The sequence below is a fragment of the Anguilla rostrata genome, chromosome 9 (genome assembly GCF_018555375.3).
Source record: "Anguilla rostrata isolate EN2019 chromosome 9, ASM1855537v3, whole genome shotgun sequence".
Classification (NCBI taxonomy): domain Eukaryota; kingdom Metazoa; phylum Chordata; class Actinopteri; order Anguilliformes; family Anguillidae; genus Anguilla; species Anguilla rostrata.
The window spans coordinates 35,870,172-35,881,394 of record NC_057941.1 but is presented as its reverse complement, the minus strand read 5'-3'; the positions used below and the strand labels follow the sequence as shown (position 1 = coordinate 35,881,394).

Here is an 11,223-nt window from a genome sequence, read left to right as displayed (position 1 = left end):
CACTACAAACACGCCCCTCAAAACTTGTACTTGGGTGTATGCAACTGTGATTGGTCAAGAGCCATGAATGACAACACCTGCTTAACTCCTTCATCAAAAATGACACCAGTGTAATATAGGCGGCATTAATCTCGTTTTCACGTTCAGTCTCGGCGCTACCTTCAACAGCAGAACCACAAGATCCTGCTGTTTCAAATAAGCTATTTAAAAAAAAAAAAAAGAATTACCATATCATTATTTTAACTTCCATGTGCATATCGTTGAGATGCTACTCAAATGTGCAATAGCGGTTATTATTTTTGCTGCGTTCAAGCAAGTAGTGGGGACTGATCCAATCGATGTTCCCGAAAGCCAGCAAGAAAAACCTGCAAGCCAGCAGAAAGGGCGTCTTTCTCTGCAGAACACAGGTAGGTTAGAAAAAAGACATTGCCATCGCTTCGCTAATGAAAATGAGAAACTGCACCACTGAGTGCACGTGTTGTCCTAAGTTTGACTGTGTGCGCGTGCGTTCTTGCACGTGCGGTTAATGTCCGAATGAAACTTGATTTATAAACCCCAGTATTGTTTCGTGCGTGAAACATGCCACGGACATCATCTGTCAGTTGCATAGGCTATTCTTATGCTTTCTAACGAAAATACATTATCCTTTGGTTGCTTTGTAAAAAAAAATGTAAACGCTGAAACTTTTATTATTTATTACTTGTTTGCTGAATAATGCAACACATCTGATTATAAAAGTGAATTTTCACCATTTGCTTTGTGAAAGACGCCTGGAGCGTTGCCTAGGCAACCAGACTGACAGTTGGATTCGGAGGACCCTTTCTCGGTTAATTACATTTTTCACTCACTATAAGGCTGCAGAGCATACATACATGCATGCGTGCGTGCTAATTTCTGTGTCAAGTGCTCCGACCTGAAATTCGTGGTTATCCTGCTAACAATAAACAGAAATGTAGCACGCTGTTAGCTACCCGAAATATTTGGCCACCGCCAATCCAACAGCGGTTAAACACCATTAGTTGTAGTCTGTCCCACTATTAGAATGACATTCCCCAAACAGACGTTACTGAACCAAGCAAGAGTCATTATGTAGTTTTTTTTCTCTCTCTCCAAAAAATCCCCCCCCCCCCCCCAAAAAAAAAACAAAACAAGTTTTTGCTTTGGCTAAGTTTCAGATTTGTATCTGTGGGAATCGAGGGTCCCCTTGGAGAATTAAATTTCGCACTGCAGGTGCATGTAGCTTAGCATAACGGCATCGTGCAGCAGCAAGTAATGCCGGCGTCGTCCCCAATTGTTTGTTTGTTTTTTCAAAAGCATCCGGGGAACCTCGTCATAAGTTAAAAAGGGTCATATTGGGTTATACTGGGGAGGGGGGGGGGGATATATAACCTATGATTATATTTATTATATTTCACTGTTTTGACATATTTTTCCAAATCTATATTGTATTCAGTGCCTTCAAGGACCCCCCACCCCCCTGTTTAAAATAGAGGACTCACTAGTGCATGATGATACTCATCCATGCCTTGCAGAACTGCAGGCATCCAGACTGTGGAGCATATCAGTGTACCAAGGACACGTCTCTAAGCTGAATATGTTAACCAGGGAGGCCAAAACTGGTTAATTGTGTTCTATGATTTATTCAGTAAATAATTGTTTTAATTGGCTAAGTTAAAGCTATGCAAGTCACTTTGGATAAAGACATTTGCACATATGTAATATCAATTCATAATTTTGTAGTTGCTTTACATCTCAGTTATGAAGTCAATTACACATTAGTATAGATAGCCAATGCCTCTGAAGTGTTACATGTAAGTTAATTGGGGGGGGGGGGGGGGGGGGGATTTTCACATCCGTCTTAGTATCTTTTTGAATGTGTTTGCTCAATTAGAAGGAATCAGTCATTCCTACTTATTTTCAGCCATACAAGAGATTTAACCCAGTGCTCTGTATTGCCCTCTGGTGGCACGTGTTTGCAATGAGCGTTTTCAGCATTCACATTTCCGTGACAATAGCTGTCATGTGATTGCTTACAGACGAGTGCAAACTGAACGCTTGACTTACTGCGACCAAATTCAATAAGAGATGTCACAAGAAATGCAAAACACTGGAACAACTGCTGAGATCATTTATTAGCACCCTTCAACATATAAATCTCTAGGCCACAAACACATCAGTGTTGTGACATTTGTTTTAAATCACATTGCATTTCTATCCCGTGGTGCACAGTGGTTGATGGTGATATTTGATTGAGACATGCCAAGAAAATCCTGCTTTATAACCATAAAAATTATTTCTGCACTAATGTGAAATATTATGTAACCGAAGTGTACTGAACTGTGTGAAAGTAGGCCATGTAATTGTTCACTGAACAGCACTACTTTAGAAACTGCGCAGTGATATTTCTGTCGCTATTTTAGAGAGATGATCTACTATAATTCTTCACTTTGTGCAAATGTTGCCCTTATTATTCCAGTGATAGATATCTTACAAGGCTAATATGGTGCCATGTGGCATTAGCCTTGCAAGATGCTTGGATCTGCAAAATAAATAAATCATGACTACTTGTATAGTAATACTTATCCCTACATTAGTAGTTATTATTATTGTTTATAACAATGCAGCCCCAAATACAGGAATATTAACCCTTTGAAGAGTAGTTTTTTTGGAATGTTTTTTTCCAGAATTATAAATCAGTGTTCTAGAACTCCACTGCTTTTAATTACTAGCAGTTATTGTTACATCAGCATTGGAATGTTCAGTCAAGAGCATTCTAATCACATACTGTGATCTTACAGCTCGAAGGGTAAAATTGACTTACGTTTCTTTCAGGAAAGCCGCAGCTGTTGTGCAATAAGTAAACCTCTCTCTTCATCCTTTGTGATGTCATAATGGCAGTGGACATTCAGCACTGCCTGGTGAACAGCGGGGATGTGGGCTGTGGCGTGTTCGAGTGCTTCGAGAACAACTCGTGTGAGATCCGTGGCCTCCAGGAAATCTGCATGTCCTTCCTCCACAACGCCGGCAAGTTCGACTCTCAGGTACACTCCCGTCCGTCCATCTTGTGTACGGGACCTGCGCCGCCCCCAGACCCAGCACGCAGGGTTTTCCAATGAGGTTTAGTCTCAAAAGTAGCCTCAAATACCCTGCTTTTTCCCTTTTTCTTTTTTTTCTTTTTGCTTTGCTTAGCAGAATATGGTACTGTAAAACTAACTGAGAGGAGGTCCCAGCCGTAGATGCTCTGTCACCTGTTCAGTCTTCTGCAGGTGTGGGCCTTTACTCAAAAGTACTGGTAGGCCAGCTGTGAGCAAAGCCTAGTTGAAGTGGAAGATCTTTTAAGCCAAATTGCTCTTCCTCCATCACTTAAAGGAGTACCATGGTGATTTTCACACTTTCTCTGTTTTATGTGCTATTTGCACAAGAGGCATTGAAGAAACACAATGAGCAAAGTATTAAATATGTCCGTTCTGTATTTTTGGAGAAATATGCGTTTTAAATTCATCGTCCCATTTTCAACCGGTTGAGAAAGTTGTCATTTTTCTACGTCACGAATACAGTAACCACTCCTATTTCCACGCCCCGTAAAGAAATCTGACAGGACACACCGTCCTGCTGTTCAGACAATGCAAATATTTGACTAACGTTAGGTTCACTTAAATTAGAGTTCCTTTAGATTATTTCTGGTTATATTCATTTAGCTAGCTAGCTAACGTTAGCTAGCTAGGAGGTTTGCTTTCATAAGGCAATGTTATCGATAACGTTAGCTTGCTAGTTCGCTTTTATGAGGACGTTATAGTTGTGCTTTTATCTTAACTTGGCTAGCTAGATAGCAAAAATTGTAACTGGATACAAGTCAACGTCCTTACCTTAGCTATCTATCGATACTTGATGTACTACTAAGCTAGCTAGCTTGTGAAAATTCAGTCTCCCAAAGAGAGCGCGTATCATGGGGGTAGCTATGGTAACGGGGAACGGTCTGTCAATCATAGCTAACTGACAGTTCTCATTACCACGCCCAGACGGTTCGGGTGAATTTTTATAGTGGGAAATTTAGGCTTAGAAAAATACGTTTTAAAGTACATTGAAATGACTGAAGAATAAAAAAAAAGAAGTGTCACGTTCAACCACCATAGTACTCCTTTAATAGGCAATCATACAACAGAAAATTGCACAATTGCAAGGTTAACCAGAACCAAGCAGCGGAACAGAGTAGATAAACGCTACAGATATACTGAACAATGATGAATAGACTTGTCAGTGAATGAACACAGAGATATTAAGTGCGCGAATACTTGATGTGATTCTCTTACAACTAATCGATAGCACAATAGAAACAGAAGAAGCGTATGTTTAAATGATCAATAATGATATTATCAAATATTACTGACTCAAGTCCTTTCTAATTGTGAGTCATTACTTTTTTATTTAGTCTGTGCCACAGTATCTCCAACATGCTTCTGTGTGTGTGTGTGTGTGTTGTGCGTGTGTGGGCATGTGCATGCTTATGTGCATGTGTATCTGTGTGTGTGTTTGTGCGTGCGTGCATGTGTATGCGTGCGTGTGTATACATGTGTGTGCTTGTGCATGTGTGTGTGTGTATGTATGCACGTGCGTGCGTGCGTGTGTATGCACGTGCATGCGTTTGTGCATGTTCATTTGTTTTTGTGTGCTTGTGCATGTGTGTGCATGCGTCTGTGTGCGTGTGCGTGTGTATGTGCATATGTGTGCTTGTCTGTGTGTGTGTGTGTGTTGTACGTGCGTGTGTGTGTGTGCGTACCACGCAGGGCAAGTCCTTCATCAAAGACGCGCTGAAGTGCATGGCCCACGGCCTGCGGCACAAGTTCAGCTGCAGCAGCCGCAAGTGCCTGGCCATAAGCGAGATGGTGCTGCAGCTGCAGCGGGAGTGCTACACCCGCTACGACCTCTGCGCTGCCGCCAAGGGCAACGTCAACGTCATGGTCGACATGATCCACTTCCAGGACCTGTTTCCCAAGGGGTGAGCGCCGCCTGTGCACCCGCTGCACACTTTTCCACCCTCGCTTAGTCCACACATCGTTTTGCACCGTTCTGAAGGTGAGAAGTGGAAGCTAAATTAAATAACACATCTGTTATCACTTATTATCTAAAAGACAGCATTAGACTGTAATGAGGGGGTTGAGACTCACATAAAGCATGTAAAGGTTACTGTGTCTGAAAAGTTGCAGTTGTATAACTCTCCATTCTTCAGAACTTCTGGAATTCTCTCAGCCTTCACCGTTATGTCAAAATGTGATAAGCCTAGACAGCTCAGAATAGGGGTAAGACCTGTAAAATTTGTATTTATTTTTTGTGATTAACTTAAATTCAAAACCATCCCCAAGGGACGGATTCACACCCCACCTCTAGCGGCCCCCTGGCCCCCTGATATACCCCCATAGCTTCACCCCTGACCCCACTCTTGCCCTTAGCTCCATCCCTGATCCCACTCCCTAAAGCAGTCCCAGTTACAGAGGGAGAGCCTGTAAAGTCCCATAGCCCCCTCACTCAGAACCTGTGTGACTGTCCCATGCCCCTGGTCAGTTTCCGGAAGGTTCTCTCTCTCTGTGCCCTCCCCCCTTCCAGGCCTCACCTGGAGCTGGTGAACATCCTGCTGAGCTGTGGAGAGCAGGTGAAGGAGGCGCTCACCTGGAGCGTGCGGCAGCAGTGCGAGCAGAACTGGGGCGCCCTGTGCGAGAGCCTGAGACTGTGCACCCCAGGGGACCCCCCCGCCGGCCCCGCCGCTCCGCCCCACCCCCAGAGCGCCCACGCCCAGGCTCCCCATGAGGGGGGGGGCGGGGGGGCAGAGGGCAACGGGGAGACCGAGGGCAACGGGCCGCCAGAGAGCTCTCAGAGTCCCGGCCAGGCGTCTCAGGAGGCCGAGGACCCAGAAAGATCCGGAACCAGGAGGTGAAAGTTCAAATCCAGGTCCCCCAGATGACAGCCTCTCAGTCAGACTGCCCCCGACTACCAATCTGCAGGGGCTCAGTGACACCGCCCCCCCCCCCCCCCCCGATTATACTCTTTGACCCTCCCTTTTCCAACAAACCTGTTCTTTTCCTTGTTGTCCCCCAAAACTGTGCCCTCCATCCTTGTACCCCAAAAATTACACACTCCATCCATAGCTCCCCGAAACTGCAGGCTGTTTTACCCCTCAAAACTATAGACTGTGTCTACAACCTATATGTCTGTCCTATGAAAGCTACACACTCTCTCACTGACACCCCCCCCCCCCCCCAAAAAAAAAAAATCTCAAAACCGCCCTCTTCTCTCTCTCTGTTCCCTCAAAACTGCAGATTTTCTCTCTCTGATTCCCCAGGAACCATTCTCCTTCCCTGTTCTCCCAACCCCCCCCCCCCCCCCCCCCCCAATCTCCACGGAACTATTGGCAGCTTCACTTCCTGTCTCTTAAAACTGCATCCTGTCTCTCAACCCCCATCTGACCTACACTCTTATGACAGCTAGCAAGAGGAAGACTCATTCACAAAAGCAACATTTCAGGTCTTAAGATATAATGTTTAGTTTTTTTTTTTTGTTGGTATCATCATTAGAAATAGTAGCATTAGTCCTAAAATCAAATATAGTTATTTATTTTCTTTTAAGAAAATGTCTCTATCAATCCATGTTTATATATTCATTATATATCAATACCGCGCCAGTATATGCTATGTATTAAAGATGAGTATAAACCTTTAATTGAATTTTCAAAGGAAAGCAAACATTTACTGTTGATATGTAACGTAGGCGGATTTGTTTGTTTTTAAGTCGGAGGTGTGTTTGCATAACGACTTTTGATACTTGATTACTATATACAAACTGCAGAACTGAAGCCAGTCTCTGGCTCATGGTACTTACCCATGCATAAGAGTTAGCATTAATAAATGGCTAATGATTGCATTTAACGCCATCACAGCTGAACAGCACCCATGGCAGTGTAGCATTAGCAAACCGGCAATGCATGTGCTAGCTCTTCTTACACTAACATATGCGTTCAAACAGTCATGCAACGGTGTATCATAGGTTGCTGAGAAGATCTCCATCTGCAGCAGTTTATACGATAAGCCTGAAGTTTGCTGAAGTAGCCATGCTGGCAACCTGTAATATGCAAGGACTGCATGGTGTAATTAGCATGGTAAGCTATTTAGAGCATGGCAACATTTCACGGCACATTAATTTAATAACTCACTCAACTAATCTATGAAGCCCACCTGACTTCAGGCAGCTGAAATGAGATGATCTTTGGTGGGTCGGTGAATACCCACCTGTATTAAGAATGCAGAATAGGAGCAGAGGTGGAAAATCCAGGTTCAGAGAGTAAAAGTCCACCCCTAGTATTTTCTTCAAATTACCTTGTTTGCCAATTAGCACAATTCTTCAGCCAGAAGGTAATTAATAAAATAATGAGGTAATTAGTGAAATCTGCTGGCTGAGCTCCATGGTTGGAAGAAATACATGACAAGCTTTTTGACCCCTGGCCTTTCCACCTCTGAATAGGAGGCAGAACTGAAACAGGTACCGTACATAAACTCACAGTCAGTTTGAATCGTTCCAATTCAAGCAAATCTCAGATGAAGTTATCGGACAGGTTCCAGCAAATCCGTGCAGCAGTGCACCTTCTGCGCGGCACGTGATTTTGCTTCAGAAGGAACAACGACCTCCTCAGAATTTATGGCATTGAAACGAATTTGTTTCTGCTTTTTTTACAGGCTGCAATTCCACATACAGTGACTGCTGCTTCGTAGCCAATGTAGCCTATAGCATGACAAAGCTCAGCCTACCTCACCTACACAGAAAGGCCTGATTGGCTCATATTCAGGAACGGAATCAATTCCACCGGGAGCTACTTAGACGAGTAGCATTCCCAAAGCTGTTATACATACTTAGACCAGTCCCAGGATTATCTGGTGCCTATCCAAGCGCCGTCTTCAGAAAGACAGACTGAGATAAAGTGGAAGCCGTGCGTGACACACCCCGGGAAACTCTCTCTCTCTTCCAACCTCTTTCCTCCACCGTTCGACTGCTAATGACATGCTCCGGCTTCAAAATTGTCCGTTTGCTCGGAGGGGCAGGCATAGCTCTGATTTCTCCTGCCCACGCTCCAGTGAGCGCCAGCTGAAGTTCCCTTTGAAATTACAAATGGAACCGTTACCACCATAAAGACGCCGCTTTTGTTTTAAATGTTTTAATGTCGTTTCTTTCGTTTCGCTTTTTGTTGGCCAAACTACTTCGCTGAAACCAAACAGCCGTTCAAACCTCCGTCCTTATTTTCACACATCTCTCCTCGTTGTGTGCTCGCACCATCTTTGCCTTCTCTTGCACAAATCAAATTAACCGACGAGTCTAGATGGAGGCAAGTGAATCACTTCATGTCAGTTGATCATTTGTATAAATAATGTAGACATATATGAACACAGTGGACCTATAGCCACATATTTGTGTGTTTTTTAAAGCGTGTGTTTTTTTTTAAATGTTAGTGTTTCTATACCTTATTTCCTCAATGTAAATATTTGATGGTTTTTATTTATTTGTGTGTCTCTTAAATCACACTTTCATTTTGACCTGTCTGTCTCCACATGGCCTCTCCCTGTCTGTTGTACGTTACCCTGGTTCTAGCAGTGAAGTCAAATATAATTTTATAATATTTCAATATTTTATCGGTCATGTTATGCTTTCTGTATTAAACATTCTTCTCTTAAGAGATGCTTTCTTTATTAATATGTCCATATGCTATTTGCTTGTCTCACTCAAAACAGAAAATGATGGTACATTAATCCATCTAATACACAGATAACGTAATGGATTGTGCTACCATTACATTATTGACACTGTTGTTCTACAGACCTTACTTTCACCTAAATCAGACTTATTTCTCTGGATGAAGGATATTATATAATACATCTATATTTTAAGAAAGCATTTCTTTACAATTCGATATTGTTTTATTTGGAAAATCATCATTTTAGATGAGCTTTTGAAATTAAATGAGCCTATTCGAGCATCAGGCGTGATACTTGCACATCGATGACCAATCTCGCGCACATACTTGATTAGAAAATCTAGAGAATTTCATTGCAGTTGGCTATAAGCATTAAAGGGAAATGTTGTTGTCTCGTCACAACTTCAAAGACTAAGGAGCCGTTTCAGCCTCAAATAGACTAGATTGAATGGGCTCCGGTTTCCTTATAAAAAACTTACTTGAAAATAAGAGCCGCAAGAGGGCGCGCAAGTGAGAATAAGTCAGGGTAGCCTATGCTGTATGCTACATAGGACCCACGTTATGGATATAGCAAATAATAAAAAACAAAGTATAGTTAAAACCACAGAAAAAATGTTTACAATAAATAAAATCTAGGCACCTACATTGAGTCTTAGTCTTTTTAGAAGGCTTTGAAGCTGTCGGGTTTAATTTGAATGTGAATTTTTGTAAGGGTCACCTGTCACGGAATCACCTTAAGCAAGATCACATTCACAATTGTAAACAACGAATATATCAATAGCCTGCTTGCTGTCATTAACCCGCAAATGGTGTTTACAACTTCTTACAAAAGGTAAAGAAATAGGATAGCCTATGTTATGCCCTTAATGAAATTATAAAGTAAATAATTTAGGACAATTAAACTAGACATAATAAAGTACGGACAATTTTCACTGCATTTAAAATTCAATCGCCATTTTGAATAGGATTCTAGTCGCCTATACGCCAATTTTATTAAGGCTAATTTAATCAATCTATAGCAACATCAAGTCACTGAAGTCGTTTAGAAGTTCGTGCATGGTTGTAACGGATTCCTAAAATATGAACGGCCTAAACCAAAAATCTATCATTCCAAACATATAAACAGGGAGTGACAGAATCACTATAATGATTATAACATTATTATTATTATTATTATTATTGTTATAATAATAATAATAGGCTTATTAAATGATTTATAACAGATATAGCCTAGGCCTTTATAGATCATCTAGCCCAAGTTACTTTATGACTATAAATTAGGGTAGTGTCAACAGACAACCTATATGATTATAATTTACATTAACATATTAACGATGTTTATTTAAAACACAATTAGACAGGCCTACATGGTAAAAAAATAATAATAATACAGAATCAATTTAATTGTAACAAACTTTAAAATTTCCAAAAAAAGAAAAATATAAACAAGAATCACAACTCAGCCAAAACTAAACAATAGGCTTAAATGAAATCTCTGAGGCCAAAACCAAAAGTCAATAACTGTCTGTAAAAAACAACTATGCTAACGAAACAATGAAACATATTTATTAACTGAATTACTACGATTACTAAATTAAAAACTGACGGGAGATTTCCATATTAACACCTGAACTTCAACTTAATGGAAGGTTAATTGTAACAAAAATAAGTATAGGCCTAATCGAAAATAAATAATAGGCTAGGCTACTTCTCTATCCTTCCTATTGGTTCGTGTTTATTTCTTTGAAAGCTGTCGTCTCCAGATCCATGTTTTTTTAATTTTTTTATTTAAATTCATACTAATGATATCATTCTACCATGCACACACCATAAGGGAAACATTCATTCTACAAGCCACAATTTTCCAGATGTGACAGATCGAAAACTCAACGTTAAATTTACTCCGGTGGCCTTTCATTAACTTTATGATTTATGATTAAAAAAAAGTAGAGCTTTAATAAATATCATAATTTATTTTACAACTAGACCAAAGATTCTTTTTTCCATATCGTCGTGGAAAAAATGGCGTTGTTATTTTGAGTAGCAAAAAATTTGATGTTTGTCGTTTATTGTCTTATTGTAACCTATGCACAAACTACTGAGAATGTTCCTTATTATGCAAAACATCCTATATATTTGAATATATGAACATTCAATGGCAGTGTTGCAATTTTCCATTTCTTGGCAACTGAAGGCAATTTTGACAACATTTTCAACTATTAATTATAGGCTACTGTAGCCTACATCGTAACAGTCAGAACACTGAGTTTTTAGAAGCATGAAATTACTTTGAAGAGCACAATATGTTTTGATTAACTGAACAACATATATTGCAAACATGAATTATCGTCGTTTTAGTCTCGTTGGATATGTATTAACACATGCAACAAAATGCAGTATTAATCAAAGAATGGCAATATATTGACATGAGTTCCTCCATATATTCAAATTCAGTATTCATTCATTGTATTAAAGAATTCAATTTACGGTAT

The 11,223-nt window shown here is 40.7% G+C and overlaps 1 protein-coding gene across 2 annotated transcripts; it reads left to right on the top strand.

The window, feature by feature from the left end:
- The first annotated feature begins 134 nt into the window (after positions 1–134).
- Positions 135–8,726, top strand: LOC135263690 (stanniocalcin-2-like). Of its 2 annotated transcripts, XM_064352006.1 has the most exons (5): positions 135–407; positions 2,899–3,041; positions 4,785–4,996; positions 5,602–5,925; positions 7,722–8,726. In XM_064352006.1, the coding sequence occupies exons 1-5, from the start codon at positions 266–268 to the stop codon at positions 7,741–7,743; spliced, it is 843 nt and encodes a 280-aa protein (XP_064208076.1). In that variant the 5' UTR covers positions 135–265; the 3' UTR covers positions 7,744–8,726. The 2 variants fall into 2 exon arrangements, with proteins under 2 accessions (XP_064208076.1, XP_064208075.1); XM_064352005.1 differs by lacking the exons at positions 135–407; positions 2,899–3,041 and having other exon boundaries at positions 4,147–4,996.
- The last annotated feature ends 2,497 nt before the right edge of the window (positions 8,727–11,223 follow it).